At 42.3% G+C, this 26,004-nt stretch overlaps 1 protein-coding gene and 1 long non-coding RNA gene across 2 annotated transcripts in view; one reads left to right on the top strand and one right to left on the bottom strand.

Annotated features, from left to right (window-relative positions):
• Positions 1–6,650, bottom strand: part of GUCY1B1 (guanylate cyclase 1 soluble subunit beta 1) — a 71,835-nt gene extending 65,185 nt beyond the window's left edge. The window contains exon 1 of the mRNA XM_066573602.1: positions 6,514–6,650. Within this exon, the coding sequence (XP_066429699.1) occupies positions 6,514–6,516 (3 nt within the window). The 5' untranslated portion in view covers positions 6,517–6,650. The remainder of the gene's footprint in view (positions 1–6,513) is intronic.
• LOC136572745 (uncharacterized) overlaps positions 1,303–26,004 on the top strand; it is a 35,254-nt gene continuing 10,552 nt past the window's right edge. Inside the window, exons 1-2 of the long non-coding RNA XR_010785817.1 lie at positions 1,303–1,358; positions 2,320–2,710. This is a non-coding gene — a long non-coding RNA (uncharacterized lncRNA). The remainder of the gene's footprint in view (positions 1,359–2,319; positions 2,711–26,004) is intronic.

Raw genomic sequence — 26,004 nt, forward strand, 5'->3', positions numbered from 1 at the left:
GAGTAGGGGTAAATAGGTGAAATTAATCCACCAGAATATTTGATGAAATCTGATACTTTCAGTGAGTGCTTGTGATACGGTTTGTAATGGGGGAGGGGGGGGGGCTGTAAGTTAGTGGGGTTCATAAGATTGAGTCAATGCTGAGGGGATAAACCTTGAGGGGTTCTAGAGATAGCCAGAGTTGCATGTTGGTTTGCGAATGGAGGAGGGCTAGTTGAGCTATTTGGGCTGCCTAGTAATTTTTTTGAATATTTGGGACACCAAGGCCACCTTTCAATCTATATCTGTAGAGGGTGGAATGGGATACCTGTGGGGTGGAATTCTGCCAAACAAAATGGATGGATATCTGTTGAAACATTTGGGAAGGCTCTAAAGAGATATAACAGTTTGGGGAGTAATCTCATGTTCATGCATTTACCCTTCCTATCTATAATATCTGATAACGACTCCAACTCTCCAGGAGAAGCAGAGACAAATGCCCCATTTACATGGGATGAGCTGTCGAGCAAGCGATGCCCGACAGCTCGTCCCAGTGATCCTCGCTTCTGCGCTATTACACAGGAGCGAGTATGGCTGGCATCAGGGCGCCCTCCCCTGCCCGCCTCGATTCACTGTAAGCACGGCTTGTTGTTCAGTTTTCTGCATGCAAAAACTGAATGACTGAACAACTCTTGTTCAGTCGCTGCATGCATTTACACAAGACGATTATTGTTCAAAATGGATACCCATTGGAATAGGAAATTAGCTTGAAGTTGTAATACTGATTGCAGGGGTAACGTTAGGTTGAAAGCCCTAGTTTTTGCATTATTGATTTCTGAACCAGATAATGATCCAAATCTGGGTAAGTCTGCCCGCAAATTGGGGATAGAAGTATGAGGGGAGGAAACTAGCATTAGTTTGTCATCTGCAAACATGCAAAGCTTGTGTTGGACTGAGGCAATTTTAATTCCTTTAATCTCTGAATTATTGTGTATTCTAATGGCTAAAGGCTCCATAACTAGAACAAACAAGAGGGGAGAAGTATCGCGTGACGGACGGGTTCCATAGACTACAATGGAAGCCGGACGAAAGTTTTTCCACGGCAAATAGCACATGTGTGATCTTTTTCATGTTGCGTAATTCCGCGATAGAATTTCACAGCATGAACATTGCAAGACAAAAAACTATTAGGCTAAATAGAACCTAATAGCTGTGGAATACCGCTGCGTGAAACACGGCAGAAATCCATCAGTGGGCATTAGGCCTAACAGTGATATTTCCCAAATCTCATTCCAGGCCTCGTGTATTCAAAGTTCTTTGTGACCAAGTCTTGCATCCATGATGTGGTACAGCCAAAGTACCTCTACCACTTCACAGAGGTAAGTTTTGTCACCGAAGGGTATTATCCAAGTAAACATTAGTATGTGCACATTTTTTTTTCAAGACCATTCCTGCCTCTGCTATATGGCCTTATGAATTCTTGTTTCCACTACTTGCTGTACCTGTGATACTCTATGGAATAAAGTAAATAAATGTTGACTATTCCTTGTTACTTCAAATTTCCTGCTAGAAATCATTTGGTGGTTATGGATGAATGTGCCAACCAAGCTCAGGTAATGTTATGTTAATAGTGTCCCGTTATTCTATTCATTAGCAGTCAAGAAATAATCCATAGTTAACAATACCAGCGATCTATGCTGTTGTGCAGAATAAGGCTAACTTCACACGGGCAAGTGCGATATCGGGCCATGAACCACGGACAGATATCACGCTCGCCAACATGACATTTCCCTGTGGATGTGAGGCGTTTTTATCTCAAAACCGCCTCGCATCACTTCGGGGAAGTAGCGATCCTGAGGCACAGCTGATAGCTGCGGCAGAGGATCATGGAGTTTCTCCCATTGTTTTCAATGAGGAAACCTAGCATTGCATTGCACTGCGTGCACCTAGCGATGCGTTACGAGGGCATGTCCGAAGATAGAATGTGTTTCCCAGTAATGTGATGTGGGAAAAGTATCGATCATGTGTATGAACCCATTCAAAAGAATGGAGATCATATTTGTCCGACATTTGTGCGTCTCGCAACGCACAAATCTCGTGCGATTTTCTCAGCCATGTCAAAATTGCCTTAGTTTTGTGAATAGTTGTTTGCAATAGATAATCATGCGAGCCACCGCCAAATCTAGGATGAAGATGGTGGCAATGCACAACACTAAATCCATAATGCCCTTGTGAGGGTATATGTATATATTGCCATATGTTTTTTTATGCTTTTATACCTATATGCAACTTCTATTCCATTCCAAATGAGAAAAAACTTAATCTGTCGCCTTACATCAGATATTCCAAAGGCCTTGCAAGGCGAAGACAAAATGTATCTTAAACACCGCAATGAAGAATCGGACACGAAGGCCGTGTGCTTGGCTGTTTTCCCAGAAGCGCCGTATCTAGATAACGACTGTTCAACTACGTATATAACTTTCACTGTCTCAGCCGGACTTCCCATATATGGTTATGCTGTGAATTTGAGCCAATGAGCCCATCACCCATTCCTAGTTATGAGACCAAAGGGTATAAGATCCCATGTAATCTGTAATAAAGTGCGCAGTCATGTCCCCGTGTGAGGAACTATACCAGACCTCCGTGTGTGGTGTCTCTTCTTTACCGCCGGCAGCGGGGCATTGGGGTGGGCCTGATTGGTGCTGTACGCAGAAATTTCCCTGACACCCTGGTAAGTAGAGTCGTGGAGAAGCAACCTGGTGGAATGTTTTTTTAAACAGTGGAGGAAACGTATTAAGACCAGTGTTTTTAATGCCAGCCTTACTATGATTTCCGCCTCTTTATATCTTAGGTACATCTCGGCACCTCCGTGGGCTTACATAGAAATATATGCCAGTTGGGAGCTGGAGTAGATATTTGGTATCATTTAGTGTTAATTATACATAACTCTGTTGGTCTGGGGTAGCCATGCCCTCTGCCAAGCCACGCACCTTTTCAGGAAAGTGGTGCAGAATGGCATACTGCTCACAAAGTTACACAATTTTTGCATAAGCAGGCCTTGCGCCAAATGGTATAACTTTTTTTGCGGTAAAAAGGTGTTGATAAATCTAACCCATTATATAGTAGGGGATCATGTGCCAAAAGCTCCACTCACACAGCACTTTAGTGATGTTGTCAAACATGCTAACATTTATAGCATATTTTAACACTGTGGTTCGTTACACTGTGCTACAATGGTATACTTTCCTGTGTAAAAATCAGTGTTCTTACGTATATTCAGGGTGCTGAATCCAAATACGACAACCAAAATTGTCTGTTAGATAATGAAGTTATAGACATAAGAAAGTAGGACACTCAATGCTTTACCATTATGTTACAGTATATTGACCATTAAACCCATGGCCCTCATTTATCAAAGCTGTCTAACAGGAGAGATGCAGTGACTTGTGAGATGAGCACAGTGAAGGATTTCACCAGGACACATGTACAATAGAAAAACGGAAAGTAGACGCCTGCGATGTTGGCTGATTACTGCTGGAATATTCCAAGGGGGAACACTGGCAGACAGAAAAGAAATAAGTGACTGAGGGCTCCTTCACACAGGCGATGTTTGTGCTTTTTCGTGCTCGCATAATCGCTTCCGCAAACCACTAACAATAGAACCCGTTGATTTCACATTCAGCGTTTTTGCAAGTACATTTCTGTTGGGCGAAAGAATATGCCACATGCGCACCTAAGGCACTATAGTAGTTTATAGGGATGCACAAAGGTGTATCCTGTCTGCATTAAATTGTGCATATTGCGCGATTTTTCAGTGTTAATTGATAACATCGGGGACTAATTAGGCTGCTCAGCCGCTTCAATAATAATAATAATAAACTTTATTTGCATAGCGCCAACATATTCCGCAGCGCTTACATAGACAGGGGGGATACAGAAAGACAAAAGTACAAAAATTACAGAGCCACGGTTACATAGTAATCAGTTGATGGAAACAATAGGGGTGAGGGTCCTGCTCCAACGAGCTTACATACTACAAGTATTGGGGTGATACAAAAGGGAAAGGGGCTGGATATGTGCACGGTATGGCGAGGTGGAGAGTAAGGAATTCTATACACACAGACAATGGTCAGACATTTGGCCGTGTGACGGCAGGATCAGTATGACTGCAGGAGCGGTTGATGACGGTTAGCAGGGACTGCAGTCAATAGGTCAGGGAGCATGTTATCAGGCGGAGTACAGAGGGGTTTGTTTAGGGAATGCGGTATGCCTCCCTGAAGAGGTGCGTTTTTAGAGCACGCCTGAAGTTCTGCGAGTCCTGGATTGCTCGGGTAGCCTTTGGTAATGCATTCCAGAGGACCGATGCTGCTCTGGAGAAGTCTTGGAGGCGGGAATGAGAAGTTCGAATTAAAGGGGCGCTCAGTCTGGTTTCGTTAGCAGAGCGAAGAGCCCGGGCTGGGTGATGGATTGAGATAAGGGAGGCGATATAGGGGGGCGCTGCGCTGTGGAGGGCTTTGTGGATGAAGGTAGCGAGTTTAAATTGAATTCTGTATTTAACGGGCAGCCAGTGCAGTGACTGGCACAGGGCAGAGGCGTCCAAGTAGCGGCTGGACAGGAAGATGAGCCTGGCTGCCGCATTTAGGGTGGATTGGAGTATCCCATGCCAATGTAAACGGGCCTGGCAGCGAAAAAGAGGGCAGTATAATGCGTGGATACGTGCAGGAAATCATGTGATATATATATATATATACACATTCATATACGCCTGCGTTCATGTGCAGGAGCCCGTATGCAAGCATTGCATCTAACGTCCCATATTTTCCTGCCACTCATGGAAGTTGTTATACATCTCCCACCTGGTGATCTTATGTCCTGCTTCTTACTGTATGCTACCTTATTCAGGATTTGCTGTTTATAAGGACATTTTATAAAACATATTTCATTTTAGTGACATCTAGTCTTCTTGTTAAGATTGTCTGTAAATCTGTTCTTAACAGTGAAAATCTCAGCATAAATCAGCACCCAAAACACAAAAATGTCCAGAAAAAAAAAAAAAAAATCATTATTTTTGTAACACAGTGAATTACATTTCTATCAAACTGCACAGGAAGGAAGTTTAGTTTGATTTTTGTGCCACATTTAAGTTGCAATGAGATCTTATGTCACAATACAGCTGCTGGCTGCCATGTCACTTTTCTGTCAGTGCTGCTGACTCTTTGCATAATAGCTGATGTATCCATGCTCTATTGATACTGTGTTTCCCCGAAAATAAGACAGTGTCATATTGATTTTTGTTCAAAAAGGTTAAACTTTTTTATATGTATAGCTGCCTAGACACTATTTAAATTGACTTTTTTAATTAACTGTTAGCTGGGCTTAATTTTGGAGTAGGGCTTATATTTCAAGCATTCTCAAAAAACCTGAAAAATCATTTTGCATCCTCAAAAATTCTTGAAAATCTTGCTATGTCTTATTTTCAGGGTATGTCTTATTTTCAGGAAAACAGGATACATGCTCCCCCCTTTGGGTGCAAGAAGATTGTCTACTCTATATTCCAGTTACCATATAAAGCAGTTTAAAAAAAATGCATAAAATCCTAAACTGTATAACCATATACACACATGATCAATATAACCATTTATTTCAGTCATTCCTATATTAGCCCATTAATAAGCATTTGGTACAGCATCCTATATTCTAACCTTAGAGATAAAAAAAACTACAGAAAATAAAAGTATAATTACTATTCTGTAATTAGAATGGTTCTCCTCACTGCAGACACTCACAATCAGTGTGTTCTGTGAAACACTGCCCTTACTAACAAGAATTGTACAGTTTGCTAAACAGATAAGTGACCCTGTAATTCTTCATACAGCTGACAACTGGCAAACGCACGTAAAACATGTACCGCGTCTTGTCACTGGTGCACACCATGGATTTGAATCCAGTCCAAGGCCTTCTCCAAAATGACAATGTAGCTAATGTAGTGACGTCAACGACCGTTACAATGTCCCCTCTCATGTACGTTGCGGTTACATCACAGCCATATTCTAACAAATGTCCTCATTGCACACAATACATCTGCGGATGCTCTGCTACATCCCCTTGTTCACAGAAGGACAACAATCCAAGAGAACGATGTTTATGCAATTTAAAGCGGGACATTTTTTACGGATATCGAATCTAGCCAAAAAATATGGGATATTTGACACTGGGAAAATAGCAGGGATCTCCTTTGGGAATGCAGCTGTACGGGCTGCACAATACATCATAATAATGCTATTAATTAGTATGCAATATATTAGATCCTGGGAAAACAGGATGTGCTTTCTAAGTGATCATGTAGAACACATCCACCCACACGTATGATGGCAAACATGCACTGATCTCATGTTAGGAAGCATTAGTGGGAGAATGTTACCATTATAGAAGCATTGCATGATCCAAACCCATGGAAGGGGAATCTAAAGCTACAACTTGTCCAGGTTATCGTCAGGATTTATTACTGAATTGAAAGAAGAATGAAGCACCTACCATTCTGCCGGTGGTCTTTGAAGAAGAAATGGAATCTAAAGAGTTACTTAGTGACAGCCTCTGCAGCTCTAATGAAGCTTAGTACAGCAGCAGAGCTGAGTCTCACACAGAAGCCTGCCCCCTGCTGACAGACAGGCTGCCGCAGCCAATGGCAGCTGAGATGTGCTGCTTCTCTTCCCCAGCAGTGAGCAGAGGATGAGGGTTATGAGCTGTGAGCAGTGACAGCGAAGAAGCCATCCTCCACTCCTCTTGTTGCTCCAGCAACAGCAAAGTCACAGGCAAGACGCAGCTTAGTAATGTCTCTGCTGCATTCTGGGAAAGAGAAGGTTAAATTCATTTCTTGTAGTAAGATAAACAATAAAAAATAAACATTTCCAGATCGGTTACAATTGACATAAATCTGATGAAATTATGCAAAATAATGATCATGTAGCAAAGACAATGCAGGCAATAGTGATTCTACAGTGTATTCTCATATATGACATTCTACATGGCAGAACTGTATCACAATGTGTCATCGGGGTTCTGGCGAGATGCTTCAGCAGTTATGCCATATATTAGGGGGCACATAATTGTATCGTTTTTATTAGGAATGATAGAGTTTTGTTAATATACAAGACCATAAAGAAAATAGTAAATCCCAGCGATCCAAGGGTCATAAAGAGTATTAGTTTAAGGTAAAGAAAACTTACTTCATGGAGGGGCTCCAAATCAGAAGACTTCCCCTAAATCCACGTGTGCCGAACTGCAATGTCAAAGCTGCACCTTAAGAGCCAAGCCTGCAGAGGTTAGGGAAAACTATTTATTTAGAGTACTTATAAAAGCATGGATGCAACGCTTTTTGGAGGCCAGGGAGCCTCCTTTATCAGGCACACGCAGAAAGGATAAATCTGATATATATATGTATATGCACTGTATCTGTACATTATCCTTTTTTTATATGTGCTTAATACATAACTAATGAATATATATATATATATATATATATACATACATACACACAATAAGATATTACCTCTGTTGCAAAGCATCTGTATTGACGTCAATGGGGGAGGTATGGCTTGGTTTTCTTGCCTTTGCCAAATTCGCACACGTACCCCCCGCGGAACCAGAAGTTCTGGTGCTCCAGAAGTTCCCCTGCAAACTGCGTCCCAAAGCACATGCATCTGCATTCCAAATCCTGGAACCAGAGGCGTAACTTGAAGCTCCTGGGTCCCAATGCAATCTCTGTAGGAGGGCTCCCAACTATAATACTTTATTCATAGTACTGAGCTTCCTACATGGAAAAGAGAGGCCTTATGGGCCCCCTAAGGCTCCTGGGCCTGAGTGCAACCGCACCCCTTGCATCCCCTATAGTTACGCCAGTGACCAGAACCAGTAAGGGCACTTCCAGGAGCGTGTGCAATTGCATTCCAACTCCCAAGGTGAGATGCACTCCAGTGACCAGAAGTCTAATCAGTCTAATCTCCGAGCAGCTTTTTACAGTTATGGAAAGGAAAAAAGAATATATATGAAACGACTTTCATAATCCGAATGTTAAGAGTAATATTGGACTACAAAATAATAAAATGGTGTGATAAAACCCTTAAGTTTATACAAACTTATGGATGAAATTACTTATTGTCTCAAAGAAATAGAATGAAATTAAAGTAATAACAAAAACAGAAGGGGTACATATAGGTATGAAATAATATGGGCATGTCTGAGTTAAAGAAACCCCCTGTCCCCGGGTCTCTGGTCTCCGCTCACCGCCCATGGCCAGCTCAGGTCTCTGCTATCTTTGCTTACAGGCTGCTGTGACATCCTGTGAACCTACTGTAGCAGCCAATGACAGCGCTCATCAATGATTGCTGAGCGCTGTCATTGGCTGCTGCAGCTTGTTTGTGGACAGGCGCAGCCTGTGAAGTTTTACAGAGAGACTGAAACCAGCGATAGAGGTCAAGCGGGGAAGCTGAATCGTTTCTTAATGCTTTAAAGGTATGGGGGAACTGGTGACAGGGGTTTCCTTAACTTGGACAACCATTTTAAAATAGTGTCCCTCTTAGTAATGTGGACTTGTGTGCATTCTGCTTTTAGGGATCAGTGCACAATGGGGGCATGTTAGTTTCTTCCATAGGACTGTCGGGGCATGAACTAAGGAGCTCCTGTGCTCTAAGCGTCAGCTCTCCCTGCTGAGCTATCCAGCCTGCTGAGCCTTAGCCTTGTTCCAGTGCTCCTGATCCAGTTCTTGTTTTGGACTCCACCCTGTTTCTAATTGGACATGCTGTAAAAGATTGGCTCTTCCTCCAGTTCCTTGCGAGATTATTGTGCTCCCAGCCAGTAGACAAGCTCTTTCATCTGCGGCTCCTCCATTCCGCTACTTGATATACCTACCTGTGTACTGAGCTCTGGCTTTCCTGACTACGCTATCCGCCTGCTTGGTTCAATCACAGCCATTCATCGAGCACTGGATGTGATTGGCTAAGCGTCAGCCAATCACAGCCAGCACTTCCAGGAGGCGGGAATTTTTGACTCCCCAGTCAGAAGAGAAGAAGATGATCAGTGCCAGGGACCCAGGGAGAAAGTGCGGACGGGTTGACAGAGCGGGAATTGTGATGTATGTGTAGTTTTTTCTTCTTCTTCAGCTACAGTTTACTTTCAGCCGGGCTGACGCGCAACTTTGTAGCACCACATGCGACTTTGTAGCGCTACAAAATCACAGTATTGCCGCGAGAAGATGCAACGATATTGCACGAACCAGTGATGTGATATCGCTGCAATTTTCTCGTGGCAATGCCGTGTCGCCTGTATGAAGGAGGCCTTGTGACATAAACTTACAACCAGTAAATTATACTAAATAACAGCGCCTATTTTGCTGAGGCCTTCACTATTTCGAGAGACTCCAAGACAGTAGCGTTACAATAGTTGCTATGCTTTAACAAGCATTGCCATACAAGAAATTTAAACTATATGAGAAAGCGGGGTAGAGCTTGGGTCTTGTCACGGTGGCTCTACTGTCTCCCACCCGGAGGGTAACCGGTGACACGTCCAAGGGGCCGAGGGCAGGTTATTAAACAGGAGAACCCAATAATGGATTATCTTAGACCTTTATGTCACAAATGAAGCCACCGTTCCATCCTTTGCGGTGAATCTAGTTGTTGGTAATAAAAAGTCCACACACAGGGAGTTAACTTTCTGAGCGAAACCGGAAATGGTCGGTAAACGGTTCGTTTACTTGGCACAATTTGCAAATACATGCTAGCAGGAAAACACGGTGCAAACTTCAAAGTGGTGTGGCAGGGAGGATTCACGAGTGAACAGGAGAAACCACAGTCCTGTTATCTGTTGCTCCAGGTCCCGGCTGATTCATGGGTGAACAGGAGAAATCACAGTCCTTGTTCTCTGTTGCTCCTGGTCCCAGCTGATTCACGGGTGAACAGGAGAAACCCCAGTCCTTTTTATCTGTGGGTCCTGGTCCCGGCAGATTCACGGGTGAACAGGAGAAACCACAGTCCTTGTTATCTGTGGGTCCTGGTCCCGGCAGACTCACGGGTGAACAGGAGAAACCACAGTCCTTGTTATCTGTGGGTCCTGGCCCCGGCAGCACTCTATCTTCTCTTACACTCTCTACCAGTCAACACTCACATTTGGAAAAAGGGTGTTCTGCATGATGGCTCCTCATTCGCTCATTCTCTTACCATTGAAGGGGTACTTTCACATCTACTGGGTACAGCAAGCCCAGGGCAGACTGTGGACTCCTTTCGGCCTCTTCTATTTTGGGCCACACATGCTGAAGGTGCCTGCGTGGTCCTCTTGCAAGCCCAGAATGGAACTCAGAACTCTCCTTAACTCTTTTCCCCCACTCATACACAGAAGTATTGGGACTGCTGTCGAGTGCCTGACAGTCGCCTCATGTATAGCCGCCCTTAGGGTCCTTTTACATATCGCCATTTATCGTTTGAAGAAGCAAACAAGTTGTTTACTTTCAAATAACATTCATTTACACGTACAGATAAATGTTTCCATTTGTTCATCATTTTTGCGTCCTAGCTTGTTCAGTCCATCGTTTGTCTCTCAGCAGAGTCTGGAAATTCTCAGAATGGATTGCGAATGACTGAATGATCATCTTTTACATGGAACAACTGGCAAATGAAGAATGATTATTTTATGATTGTATGATATGAGCGACGAACAGTAAGGGAACAAATTGTAGTTCAATCATATCCTGTCTGGTATCAGAGAGATTAACACAAGACAGCCTCAATGGTTTTGCTGTCATGAGAGCAGCTCAGTTCTCTCTACATGGTAGGAAACACATTGAGATGTTTGCTTTAGGGTTAAAGACTCCGGTGCAATAACTACATATGTCTAGTCTGATTAAAATTACACTTGCAGAATCTAGAGTTCTTCTTCTACGGCTCTGTTCTGCAGGGTATACCTATTCAGGTTCCCTAGCAACCACTTGACATCCTGTCTAGGTGACCGCTATTTCAATATATATCGACTACCTCTTGAGGTTAATGCTTTTAACAAAATAAGTAATAGTGGGCATGTTACATTATCAGATTTCTCAATGATCCATAAAAATGACAATACCTATCTAAGGAAGCGCAAATGTATTTGCACAGAGGAGGGAACACATGGGGGCTGAACGATTCTGAATGAGAATTGTTTGCACGAATGAAGGAGCTGGTGATGCCCTCACCAGCTTCATCATGCTGGTACAGAATGCTTAGACAGGCAGATTGTTGAGAATCTTCCACTTCTCGTTCATTGTTTCACATTCCTATGTGAAACACTGCACAAGAGGCACTGGTGTAACTATAGGGGATACGGTTGCACCCGGGCCCAGGACCCTTACGAGGCCCATAGGGCCTCTCTTCTCTATACACAGAGCCTAGTACTATGAAAAAAGCATTATAGTCGGGAGCCCTGTTACAAGTTTTGCATTGGGCCCCAGGAGCTTCAAGTTATGCCTCTGTGTCAAGGGGTTAAGAGAAGTTAGGGGGCCCCAAGATAAACTTTTGCACCCGGGCCAATGAGCCTTTAGCTACACCCCTGACGAGAAGTGTTTAAACCCGACAACATGTGAACAAGTCAATGGCGATTTTTATGCCGGCTGAAACTAAACGAGAAGTAAAGGATTCTCACTCATGGTTTAGTCGTTGGCTGGCATTTCAACTGAACGATTATCGTTCACTTTCGCTCATATTAGCAATTTTCTGAATGTTGTTCCGTCTAAATGCACCTTAAGGAATAGGGGTGGGCAGAACTCAGTAGATTTTACCGAATAGCCCTTTCCAATCCACTGTCTGACATCTACAGACATTTTGATTGAAGGCTGTACAACTTCTGATGTCGGAAGACGTGCGGCAGGGTATTCTTATTGTGTATTACTGGCCGCTTTGTCGTCGGGGGCCTCTCCAGCATGTCCAATACCGCAGTACTGACTCTAGCCAGCAGGTGGCACCATTGTATAATGGCAGAAAGAGAACCTCCCCTAGGAAATCCTGAATATAAAATTGGATTACAAAGGGTTAAAATCTAGGGTAAGTATTTTTGCATTTGTAACTAGTGTTGGTCACAGGGACTGTCACATAGAAGGTTTTGTATCGCGATTGTTGTTTATTATGCTGCTAAAAATGATGTTATTTGCAACATGTTTTTAAAAACCCATAAAAACCCATAAATATTGTGTGTTAATTCCCTCTAATGTAATACTCAAGAAGCCCCAATAAATCCTCTTGGTTTGTGATAGATAGTCAAATGCTATATAACTTGATATGACCAAATTGATGTGCAGAATCTTCGGGACATTCTTCTGGTTCACCTTGCAGTATGTTACAGATGAGTCCACAGTCCGTTCTTTGCTCATCACCCTGCAACAGTTTTTTTCTATAAGTACCATTTCAAGAATGAAAAGTGGAACTCGGAAGTCAATCACTTAGTAGATAACTGAAAAAGTCCCAGAAGTCACTGAACCATTACAAGGACCAACACGTTCTGTTTATGAACTGGTAATGTTCTGTGGCAAGAGGCTGCAGTAAGGGGAGATACAGTACAATTTTTTTAATCCTTTTGAAAGCTGCCTTTTAAGCCGCCTTCACACAGGGCAGATCTGCCTCCAGCCCTCCACAGCGGAACCACTGCAGCAAATATACTGCAAATACATAGTGGCCAAAACTGACCGTAAATGGTGCAGATTTTGGCATGGATTTTGTTGCGGATCTGCTGCGGGCTTCTACCCGTTTCCATAAATGCTGCAGATTTGTTGCGGACGTTTCCTGCTGCAAGGAGATTTTTTTAAACTCTCCTCCACATTGCTTGTACTGTAATAGTACAGTATTTATACTGTTTGTAAAAGTGACCTTAGGGTGGTTTCACACGGGCGAAAAAAAAAATTGGACGATTTTCACCTGATGCGAGAGTCAATAAAAAAAAGCAGATTATGAAACCAATGATTTATAATGGTTTCCTTCCCACCTGCGATGTTTTCACTGATGCGATGTTGAGAAAACAAAAACATCGCAGCATGCTCTATCTTTCTGCAATGTGCGATTTTTTATCTCCCATGTTTCCCTATGGACCCTCCTTTTTATCATATCACAATGCAACAAACTTGCGATTTTAACGTTAGAAAGTCCTATTGACTTTCACATTAAAAACCACCATTTTAACGCGGGTAGCAGCAATGTAATGCGAGATTATTCAAAAAAGAATTGCTGACGCTCAAAAATGACAGGGAACAAACATGCAATTTTTCAGCGATTTTCTCGTGACAAAATCACGATCGCCCATATGAAACTAGCCTTAGAGTGCGTTCACACGCGCCACTATACTCCTGTGTTAACTTTTTAAAGGGGTTCTGCCCTTTACCAATCATTGGCGGCTATGCAAGAACAATTAAAGACGCATTTACACGGGACGAACTATTAGGCAAACAATGCCCGACAGTGCGCCTCAGTGATGCTTGCTCCTGTGCTGTTACACAAGAGCAAGTATTGCTGGCATCATCTTGGAGTGCAGCTAGCATGTAGGCAGGGCGACCAGGGAGCATTCTCCGACTGACTGCCTCTATTCACTGTAAGCAGTCAGTTGCTCAGAACTGAACGACTGCTGTTTACACTGAACGGCTAGTTGTTCAGTTTTCTGCATGCAGAAACTGAACGACTGAACAATGTTCAATTGTTCAGTCTCTGCATGCATTTACATGGGACGGCTATCATTCAAATACCCGCAGGAGCATGGGGATTTGAACAACTCTAAGCTATAATCATCCCGTGTAAATGGGCCATTATATTTATGTAAAAAAACCAACAGTCCTTCTCCACTGCACCACTGCTCCCCCATGGCTCCTACGATCTTCTGTTTCCTTCAGGCTACAACAGTCATGCTGCAGCATCCCATAGGGATATCCTGGACACCTGACATAAGTGGGGAGCTGGGAGGGTTAAGTGATGGCTTGTCATGGTGGAACTTACCAGACTCCTTTCCCTGAGGGATAACACGCGGCCAAGGCCAGAGTGTAACTGCAGGCCACCAAAGATACCCCTAGGATAGGGAATGCTAATAAATATGATGATGGGGTTGTAGTTGTCACGGGTAACGCCACCATTCCTACACACCGGTATGATACTTGGTGGAGAATAATCACAGACACAGACTTCTAGTACCTCGGGTCCCCAGGAATGGTTAGGGCCCGGTAAAACTTTACTATTGTAAACTTGCAGTAGACAGTTATCACAAGGCAATTTAGGTACAGTCAATACAGTGCAGGCAAGTCAAGAGGCTTGAGGTCAGGGAGGAAACACAGGATGACACCGGTCCTGCAGTCCACGTTATCTGCCAGGTACCAATCCTGGAAGGGAACACTCCGGAGGAGGAAAAGGGGTAGGGTCATTCCACAGACACTCTGACAGTAGTTATTGACTTTCACCCAGCCCTGGAGACGCGTGGGTGTAACTTAGTAGGCTGCGTAGGAAAACTCGATGACTTTAATTAGTACCTCTGCACTGGCCTAGTCTTACAGAAAATTCTTACAAATGCTCTCTTATGCTTGGGGCTCACTCCACTCACATCCAGAACACAATCACTATGGTAGATCTCTCCTCCTCTTCCATCTTCACCACAAGGAAGCTGAAGATGCTTCCATGTTGCTCTGTGTTAGATGGCACTGAAGACTGACCTCCCAGAAGATGGAACCCAGACCCCTCTTAATCACTCCTGTTTATACCTGCACTCATACCACATGCTATGACAGACTGATACATTTACATGCAGGCAATGATTTTATTAAAGTTAACCTCTCAAGCGTAGCAGCTGTGCATCACACACACTGGAAATGACAAGACAAGGCTTGCACAGTGCATTTACATGAGACAAACATGTATGACATTTATGGAGGGGACCAGGATGATGTGCTGGGTGACTACAATGCAGCTGTTTATCCACATGACCGCTGCAGCCAATAGAATGCTGGGCAGGAATGTCATCAGGGACATCCTATAATGCTTTTACATTAGAAACCCACATTACAGTTTTTTGGGGGCATCGTCAGGTTTTCTCGCACAGTGACGCCACCTGTCAGATGCTATGGCACGAAGTGGCAATCTATCACCATGGTGAGAATCATATCCCCTTTTGTGTTCCAGCGGTCATAATGTTTTTTAGTTTTTGTTAATGTAGCTGGATAAATAATGTAATATTTTCTAGTATAAGTTGTTATGGATGTGGCAATATCAATTATGTGTAGTGGGTTTTTTGTTCGTTTTAAGTTTTTTTCAATACTCAAAGCCTTGTGTAACAGGAAAACCTTTTTTATTTTCTCAAAAAATATTTAAATATTTAGATGCCAGGGTTGGTAATAACAACAGCATCTGCAGGGTTAAATGGTGCAGAGGACTGATTAGATGAGCAAGTCCTCATCATTTTACTCCTTTTCTGAGAAAAATCCCATATGTGACAATCAGAGAGCAAATATGCTCTCTGTTTGATGGGAGGTGATAACATCAACAAAAATGTATATCACCCCTTTCCTGGGACAGAGAGATATGCACAGATCTACTCTGTTACAGGCCTACCGTGTTTCCCTGAAAATAAGACAGTGTCTTATATTAATTTTTGTTCAAAAAGGTTTAACTTTTTTACATGTATAGCTGCCTGGACACTATTTAAATTGACTTTTTTAATTAACTGTTATCAGGGCTTAATTTTGGAGTAGGGCTTATATTACAAGCATCCTCAAAAAGCCTGAAAAATCATTTTGCATCCTCAAAAATTTTGGAAAATCATGCTATGTCTTATTTTCAGGGAAATAGGGTATATCCCCCTCCCTCTCTGCTCTACACACACTGACAGAAATGAAAGCTGTAAATTTAGTGCTCTCATCTGAGACACCCCTATTAAGCGAGTGGCCTATCAATCCACTTTCAGTGCATGGTTTACCCCTTCGAGCTCATTTATTTTGACACATTGTCTACTTGCTTATTTGTTACCCGATATTCCGATTCCGAGTCCCCATTGACGCTCTCAATTCCTGTAGGATGTCCGTGTGACCAGGGCTGGCGGACCAAATAATCTATAATTTATAGCACTGCCTACTGGGAATTTAAGTGTGGCAGACTGCCCGTATCTTGGGCGGCCTGGTCATGCCAGGTAAGTCACCCCTTATACTCTTTTGGTGCACATTTTCTTTATACTTCCAGATCCCAGGAGTGCGACCTTTGCTGATTGACAAAAAACATATTGGTAGCCCGCATAGAACTGGAGCTACAGCCATTTAAAAAAGACTCTAGCTGTCAGTCCAAAACCGCAATGTCCTTTCTCTGAAAATCAGAGCTTAACTGCTAAAGAGAGTTTTAAAACCCCCTTTAACTATTTTATTGGCTCAATGCATCTAAAGTTAAAAAGGAAGCAACTTTACTATTTATCCTACTATTTTGTGGGGCCACCCCCAATGCAGACCTGAATAACTCCATGATTGCAGACTCCAAACAACCCCTCTGCAAAGACTGAATCTGCAACTGTCATTCCACTCACTTTATTTAAAGAGATCATATCATCAAAAAAGGTTTGTGTTAATTAAAACCAGATAGTGAAACAGTTTACATTTTTCTAATTGTTTTTTTATATTCTTAGTGTAGAATTTTTTATTCTGTTTTCTATACATGACAATGGGGGCGGCCATCTTGTCTGAGCTATATTTAAACTGTATTACGAACATTTAGTGATATGCTTTACAGCAGCCTCATGGGCCATTCACACAATAGAAAGAGGGGGACCCATTGACTTCTATGGGAGACTATTCTAGGCATGTTCTGGGACTGATGCAGAGGTCATTCTTCAAGAAGGAGGGGGGAATCCGTGGCCACAGCTTATACCTACTGTGAATGGTGGATCCTGTGTTATCTACCTATAGGTCATACAAAACACTATATATATATATATATATATATATATATATATATATATATATATATATTCTGTAATTTTTTTTTAGTTATTTTTGTCATTTTTAATTGTGCCCCATGACATCATATACGACCTCTGGGGGTCATTTGCATTGTCTTTTTTAAAATTTAATTTCACGCTTTTCCACTGTAGCTGGGGCATCCATAGAATCCGCAGTTACAGGGGAAAACATCCCCCATAGTGACAGTAGCCACTGGCAGAGCTCTTGTGCTCAACTATGCTCCACTTTCTCCTTCCACTACATAGTACTCATTGAGCATTAAGTAGCCTGTAAAGGAGAAGTATATAAAAACCGCTTCTACCTTCTCCTCCGGGTCCTTAGCTGTGGCTGACAGCCAAGGACCTGACCTGCTCCTGCTACATTGCAGAAGCAGGAACTTTAATTGCACGCCATATTTTTACTATCGGCGGGGATTAAGCCCTAGGACGAAATACTGTCAATTTACTGTGCTTAATCCTTAAGGGTGACCTCCGAGAAACATGTAGCACTCCAGCGGTGAGCAGCTATGGAGATTTATGTACAGCCCGACTCTAGGGACATCATATCAGCACTGAAACTTGGCACCTGGGTCAAACCATAACCCTGGTAGTTATCATTTGACCATATACTGTATATGATACACCTTTTACTTTTTACTACTCAACATGGCTCAACACCACCATGTCGTATTTGCAAGTGGCTCCTGATCAAGAAATACTTAGGAACTACTGCTTTTCTTTGCTAACCTACGGAAAATAGATGAGGGTTTGTACTCTGTTTCTAATGGAGTATGAAGGTCACCATAGGAGCTGGATACATAAAATTAAGTAGTTACTATTACATTACACAAAATAAATTATTTTAGAAAAAGTCCTCCATGAAATCACATTACACTAGCTAATGAATAAAAGGCAAGCTTGTGGATGCTCCTGTGCACAGCAGTTCAATCAATTCTTCAGAAAAGCAAAGAGAACCATCATGGGAGATAAATAAAGGGTCACTGTTGCTAAGGAAAGTAATGACTGGGATGGAGTTGAAGCCAAAGCAAACATATACCAGCTCAATCATGCCAAGGTGCAAAAACATAAAAATACATCAACATGAATCATGCAGGAAAGAGAAGAACAGGGCAGAGAACATATATAGCATAGATCTTCTGAAAGCCTCCTGCACATAGTAGACCCTTTAGGCTGCCTGTCCACAGGCGATGATCCGCTTGCGCTAAATCGCCCACGGATCACGCTCTGTAAAGCTTTCCATAGGATTACTATGGAAAGCGCAGTGCCGGCACCCACGAGTGGAGAACCATAGCGATTCTCCACTCACGGGATTTAAATCGCGGCATGCTGTGATTGCCGCAATTTTCCGTGGTGAGCCTATTTATTACATAGGCTCATCTTGGAGACCTGTCAGGGATCCCCTACCCTCCCCCGTGGCGGAATATCGATATTCCGCCTCGGCTGTGGACAGGGGGCCTTAGCAGAAGCGAGACAGCTCTATGACACATGCAGGTGCCATATGCCCTACTACTTCATACTAGCATGTCACAACTTTTTTCTGCCTCATCAGTACAAAGTTCAGCAAAACAAAGCTTTTTATTTGCATTCTACCATTTTCCTCTCACAGATAGCTTCCAAAGAGTGCATGCATGAACATCCCTGCAGTCCTAAAGGACCAGTGCACATTCTGCTGAATTATCCCCAACCTATTGACTTTTATTTAGATGGGAACCTACACTGACGGGATCTAGCTATATTCACTAATTAAAAGGTTTGGAACAGATGGGGAATGGTGCAGCCTGTGCATTTAATTTATTTGTATGAAGTACTGACTACATTTGATTTTTGTTGCATTTGTAAAGGTGAGGCTGCCTCCATATCTGTTGTGCAGCCTTTTTCCCATTTGTCCAGAGCATTTTAATTAGTGTATATAGCTAGATCCTACTTCCCTTGAATGCATTTGAAAGGCTTATGCCCAAAGAGCAGTAAGTCTATCAGTGTAGGGTCCCACCTACATAAGGTCGCTTTGACGTGGTAGATGGGCATACATATTTTGATCAAAATATGTCCTTAAGAACCTTACATTTTTATGCAGTCAGTAGATATAACAGTTACGCAATTTTATTCAGATATTAAATGTGTATGAGTGCCATTAGTCATATTTCCATTAATAAGGGACGCATAAAAAAAGAATTGTGGCCTGTTTCAGTTTTTCATGAACTTGAAAAATGGATGATATACGGTACAGAAGTAAAAGACGGCACATGAACTGCATACAGATGTTATACAGAACAGCACATAGATGGCAAAAAAATGTCAGTTTTTTGCAGATGCAAAACAGATGAATTTTTAAATGCTCCTGTGAATTTGCCCAGAGGGCAAGGGCCTGTTGGAAGGCAAGACTGCAGAAGAAAGCCACAGTTTTACTGCATCACAAAATACCAAAGTAGGCTTATTTTACACCATATTTGGATGTCACGTTTAGAATCCAGTACTGTCATATCCCAACGGTATGCCTATGAAGGTGGATATATCTGCCATTAACGCCAACTATAAAAAAAGTACATATCAAACACATGCCAAGAGGATACTCCTATGACATATGGCTGGATAATAGAGGTCTATGGCTAAGTTAGATGTATGCACCAAATGTAATGCCCAAATATTGTGATTTTACCCCAAAATGTATTCTCATAGATGACACATTTTCAATCATCTGTAAAGTTGTACCTTCTACTTCCAGAACAAAACTGCTGTATTCTTAGAGTTTATAAGTCTGAATAGTTGTATAAAAAGTTCAGAAAAGTTAATTCCGTGTTTATTGTAGAAAGAAAAAAATCCCAAATTTGAGCCTACTGTAATAGATGCAGCTGGTCATATTTTTAGCATAATTAATAGCTCCCTATATAGTACAGATAACGTCACTACTTGCCTATTTCTATTAATTGTCTAACCTCATAGAAGTATATGGCTTCTCTCGGGCTAAGGCGATGTATTATCTCTCTCTGAAAGCTGTTTCAATATTTCAAAGTCCCAGTAGAATCTTTTTGCCAGCCAAAGTGTGAAACATTTTTTCCTATCTTGACTTTTGAACATCAGCCAATTGTCAGCTGAGCAGGCAGCTGGGATGCATTACATGACAAAAGCTTTATCAGTCAGCGGCATGACTTTCTTAAAAGCCAGGGCAGTATTGTTTTTACACCCGAATCCTGCTTCAGTTCCCAGTGATATATACAGATGACTTTTGTGCAGCAGTTCATGTTCTAAGGCTAGAATACGTATACCCCATTACAATATATCCAGAACACCTCCTAATGAAACCTCAGTCGGTATCATGTAGGCTGTGAATGTGCTGGTGGTATGAATTGCTGACAGCAATATATAAGGTGATCAAGATGCTCTATACAAGAGCATATAATGTATAATGAATAACCACTTTATCATAGATACCATCCCTTTCATGATTGGAGATTTCCTGGATCAGTTTTAGTGTGAATCCGTATTAGAATGGGAAAATCAAGCAATATGAGCAACATCAAATGAAGCATGGACTAGTCGAGGCCAGTGTACTTGGTGCACATATGATAAGGTCATGGTGAAGCTCAAAACCTGCTTCTGTTTTAAGTTTGCATCATTGTTACATCTCAGCCACTACTGACAATGTATGGGATAGCATGATCCTGGTACTCCAGCTGTTTTGCAATCAACCTGCAGCTTGCTAATAGATATCAGAGAATAGTAGAGTTGGAAGGGACCTCCAGGGTCATCGGGTCCAACCTCCTGCTCAGTGCAGGATACACTAAATCATCCCAGACAGATATGTGTCCAGCCTTTCTTTGAACCCTTCCATTGAAGGAGAACTCACCACCTCCTGTGGTAACCTGTTCCACTCATTGATCACCCTCACTGTCAGAAAGTTTTTTCTAATATCTTATTTGTGTCTCCTCTCTCTCAGTTTCATCCCATTGCTTCTAGTCTTTCCTTGTGCAAATGAGAATAGGGCTGATCCCTCTGCACTGTGACAGCCCTTCAGATATATGTAGACAGCTATTAACTCTCCTCTCAGCCTTCTTTTTTGCAAGCTAAACATTCCCAGATCCTTTTACCGTTCCTCATAGGACATGATTTGCAGACCGCTCACCATCTTCTCTGACCTTGCTCCAGTTTGTCAATGTTTTTTTTAAAGGGGGGTGCCCAGAACTGGACACAGTATTACTCATGAGGTCTGACCGAGGAAGCGTAAAGAGAGATAATTACCTCACGTGATCTAGAATCTATGTTTCTCTTAATACATCCAAGAATTGTGTTTGCCTTTTTTGCTGCTGCATCACACTGTTGATTCACATTCAGTCTGTGATCTATTAATATAGTAGTCTTTTTAAGAAGTGCTGCTGCTTAGCCCAATTCCTCTCATTCTGTATGTGCCTTTTTCATTTTTGTTGCCCAGATGTAAGACTATCGAACTCACAATCCCTGGTTTACAAGACCAGTGCTCTAAGCTATTAAACTCTCTATCATAACTGACATTAATAAGTCAAAAAAATATTGGACTTATTATGTGGGTGGTCACACCTTAAGAGGCAGCTTCCCTCCACCAAATCTCCAGAGTAACATGTTAGGGCTTTTTCAGACTTGTGTTTTTCTTGCATGTTTTTGTTTAAGCGATATCACTGCTTTCCCCCCCCCGCAAATTGCAATGGGACTTTCTAATGTTAAAAACACATCGCACAAAAATCGCAAAGCACAAACTTGCAATGCATTTTTAACAGTAGAAAGTCCCATTGACATTCGCATTAAAAAACAACAGTTTTTATGTTCAGTTTTTTTGTGAGCCTAAACCAGGAACAGGTCCAAAATACGGAAGAAATGCAAATCTTTCCATTATACTTTTTTTCCACTCTTAGTTTTGGCTCACATAAAACTGAACATAAAAAGTGCCATGCGAATGCGCCCTAGCGGTTTAGTAATGTACAAAATTGGTATATCTTATCAAAGAGATAACTAATCCTTTCACTGATCAAGTAGTTGTTGACCTCACAAATTTCATTTCTTGATGTAATACAACTAGAGTTGAGCGAGTATACTCGCTAAAGGCAATTGCTCGAGCGAGCATTGCCTTTAGCGAGTACCTGCCCTCTCGAGACCAAAGGTTCGGGTGCCGGCAGCGGGCAGGGAGCTGCGGGGGAGAGCGGGTCGGAACGGAGGGGAGATCTCTCTCTCTCCCCCCCCCCCCCCCGCTCCCTCCTGCTGACAGCCGCTACTCACCACTTCCCCGCGCCGGCACCTGAACCTTTGGTCTCGAGCGGGCAGGTACTCGCTAAAGGCAATGCTCGCTCGAGCAATTGCCTTTAGCGAGTATACTCGCTCATCTCTAAATACAACAAAATTCAAGAGATTAATGAACACAAACATATTGGGTGTATCAAACCTATATTCAAAAGAAGTCTCCTTGTTGTCCATAAATAAATCAGAGCCTTCTTTTTCAAGACTACACTAGGAAAGTGAAAAGTAATCCTCTGGATGCTCCAGGTAACGGGGTTGTTTTATCTCTTTTAAGGCTTTAATCATAGTCATGTTGGCTGTGCAACAATCGGGCACAGAAAAACATTGGACAGCATACGAACAGAGCCGTGCTGTCCAATTTTTACGGATCGGCAATATTGGATTGGCTATTTTTGTCCATGAAAGCAGGCCAGATAGCGTATAGCAATAGTCCATGTGAAGAAATGCATATGTGTATAGCACAATTGGATTTTAAGCGTCTTTGTGCTGTGAAGACATGGACAGCACATGGATATGAACTACACCCATGTGCATAAACCCTAATACACTAGGCACCTTACTCTTGCAATACGAAATACCAAGGCTTAGAGGGGTAAGCAATTATTCTAGGAACATGTTACTGAAATCCATATTTGCATTTATTCATCCTCAATACCTATAATAGTATTTCTAAAGCTAGACTTATCTTGTGTGCGGTAACTGGAGTGATTTCAGTAAATCAGCTCCAGCAATCACTGATACTCACAACATCTACGGTAGTACAGCTGAATTTACTGCTAGACAGTTCAATTTTATTGGGCTGGAGCTGATTTATTTCTGCAGAGTCAAAAAATCCATCTTATAGAATGCGTATGTAATGTCATAACAAAGTTTCTTTCTAGTACTGCGAATTTTTATGTTGACTCCAAGTCAAAATGAAACAGTCTGCTTCCTTTTTATAAACTATCACCAATTAAAGAATTGCTATTAAGATAAAACCTACAAAACCACCAAGACACTGAACAGTGACAGTTCATTGAAGTGAAGATAGTCTAAAAAATGTTCTATGAGTAAGTTTAAATGTGATGAAATGAAGGATGAGCAAGAAGCGGCGCTGAATGGTTTTTATGTGTTGTACTTTGTTTTCCTGAAGACAAGAATCACGGAGGTTTAGTCAGATAAGAGGTGATGAATAACAGCGCCTCCGCTCATCTCAGTCTTGTCCGTTAAATACTGCCAAAAAGTTTTGCATTGTAAGATACAGATTAGTTATTGAAGAAGTCACCATCTTACATACTCCAGAACGTGGCTTACATTCTACTAGCTAATAAATGCGGGAACGAAGTTATAGGGCATTAAATGCCTTTTACTTGGCCCTATGAACGGGAAAGAACATTCAAAGGAATTTTTGTATGCCCAATCATCAGGCCATAAGAAGATGCCACCGATCATCTGACAAATGCTTATTTGCTGGGTGATCGCATTTTCACGTGACACCAAAAATAAGCATTCTCAGCTGCAAAGCTCCCTGTATGAACTAGGGATGTGCTGCCAACAGCGACAAAACAGTACATTCTGAATTGGCCTGAGTGCAGACCTGATGAATAGAGATGAGCGAGCGTACTCGGCCACGCCCCTTTTTTGCCCGAGCACCGCGATTTTCGAGTACTTCCGTACTCGGGCGAAAAGATTCAGGGGGCGCCATGGGTGAGTGGGGGGGTCGCAGCGGGGAGTGGGGGGGGAGAGGGAGAGAGGGCTCCCCCCTGTTCCCCGCTGCTACCCCCGTGCCGCCACGCCTCCCCCCGGCGCCTCCCGAATCTTTTCACCCGAGTACTGAAGTACTCAAATCGCGGTGCTCGATCGAGTAATTACTCGAAACGAGTATACTCGCTCATCTCTACTGATGAACCAGAGTGCTCGTTACGCAGCTCAGTCACTTAAATTCCAGCTCCAGTGCTGGAAGCTCCTTCGCCGGCCACATACCATTCATCGTTCATGTGGTCGCTGATGAATTAATTCCCTGGCCTCATTAGTCATGCATGTATGAATCGCACATGACTGCTAAGGCCAGTAATTGGCTTCAGCGGTCAGTTGAACAATGAACGTGATGTAATCAGTGCCTGATCTTCCGGGACAGGATCGGTAGGGAATGGGGAAGCTATACTGGGGCACCGGGACCCTTAAAATGGTAAGTACTGTTTTTGTATTTTTTTTATTTCTTTTTATTGATCACTTCATTAAATTAGGTCTTCAAGTACATTCCATGCGTCATTGCTGGTACTATGGCAATTACACAGTTCTCACTTGCTTCTTCGTATCATTTACAACTTCCATTTTCTGTTACATGTATCTCATACACCATTCTAATAACAATAACATTTTCCAATCTTCAGACAATGCATAACCACTAAACAATGAACACATTAGTATTGGTTTACTTTTTTGGCTATAAAGTGGCATTAGTGCTATTGTACAGTAGTACAGTTATCTACCCAAAGACCCCAAATTTTTTGAAATTTAGCCAAGCAGCCCCTCTGCTGGTAAACAAGCTTTTCATATGGCAACATAGTATTGACCAGGCTTTTCTATCCCGATACAGATGGAGATTCGTCAGCCATCCATTACAGGGCTACTACTTTCCGAGCCAAAAACAAGACCTCTCTCAAAAAGATTTGCATGTGATGAGGCCATCGTTTCTCATCTATCAAGCCAAATATTGCAATTTTAGGATCCAGAGTCATTGTATGTGCAGAGGGCAAAATCTTCAACAAAAATTTTGTCACCTCTGTCCAGTAGTCCCTAATGTGTGGGCAGTCCCATAACATATGCCAGAAGTCATCATTCACAGTGACATCTATGACACTCTGATGTCCGAGTCCTGCTTATCCTATGTAGTCGTATGGGTGTGAGATAAGATTGATGTATTACATATAGTTGTATTAATCTATTATTTACTGCCGGGAATACCCACAAATGGGACTCTAGAATATCCTGCTAGTCTTCTGATATTATTTCCAGAACAAGATCTTGCCATTTATTTTGAATCTCTAGTGGGGTGTAGCCAATTCTGGCTGACAACAGGTGCGTATACAATGCAGAGATCAATCCTTTAGGGCCCTGGGACTTGAGAATTCCTATGACAGGGTATTTAGAGATTTGGAACGCAGCAGAAGGGAACTGGGCATGGGCAGCATGTCGCAGTTGAAAGTACCTGAAGAGTTGCAGGTGGGGTGTTTGCAGTTCATAACATAATTGAGTATAGGAAATGAACATATTGGTCCTATATATATTTCCCAGTGTCACTACTCCCAGGCCTGCCCAGTACTGGGGATCTGGTACCGAGCCCATGGGGAGAAGAATAGGGTTGTTCCATAATGGCATTTCTGCTACCGTATCTTCAAAATGTTGCACGGATTTAGCCAACCGCCAGAGAGGGCTAATTTATGTAACAGGAGTATGCCCTGAGCCTTAGCGTGTTCTGGTCCTTCTGGGTAGCCTACCAGGTTTTTCTCGTTACTATTTCAGCTAGGAAGTTGTTTGCAATGGGGAGCTCCTCAGTCAAGAGCCACGGTCTTAGATTTCTTAACTCTCCGGCCAGGTAGTAAAGTTTGAAATCTGGGAGGGTTTTTGTATTTATTTTGTGCCTTTATATGTCCAGATTTACAAAATCTTAGACAATGCCTTTAAGATGTTTGGCCTTTCTAGGTCCCACATCAGTCCTACATCATGTAAACCATCAAAAGGAAGGTATCAACAGAAAATTACATACTATTTAAATCAAGTGTTAGTCTAATTTTTTCT

The sequence above is a fragment of the Eleutherodactylus coqui genome, chromosome 7 (genome assembly GCF_035609145.1).
Source record: "Eleutherodactylus coqui strain aEleCoq1 chromosome 7, aEleCoq1.hap1, whole genome shotgun sequence".
Classification (NCBI taxonomy): Eukaryota; Metazoa; Chordata; class Amphibia; order Anura; family Eleutherodactylidae; genus Eleutherodactylus; species Eleutherodactylus coqui.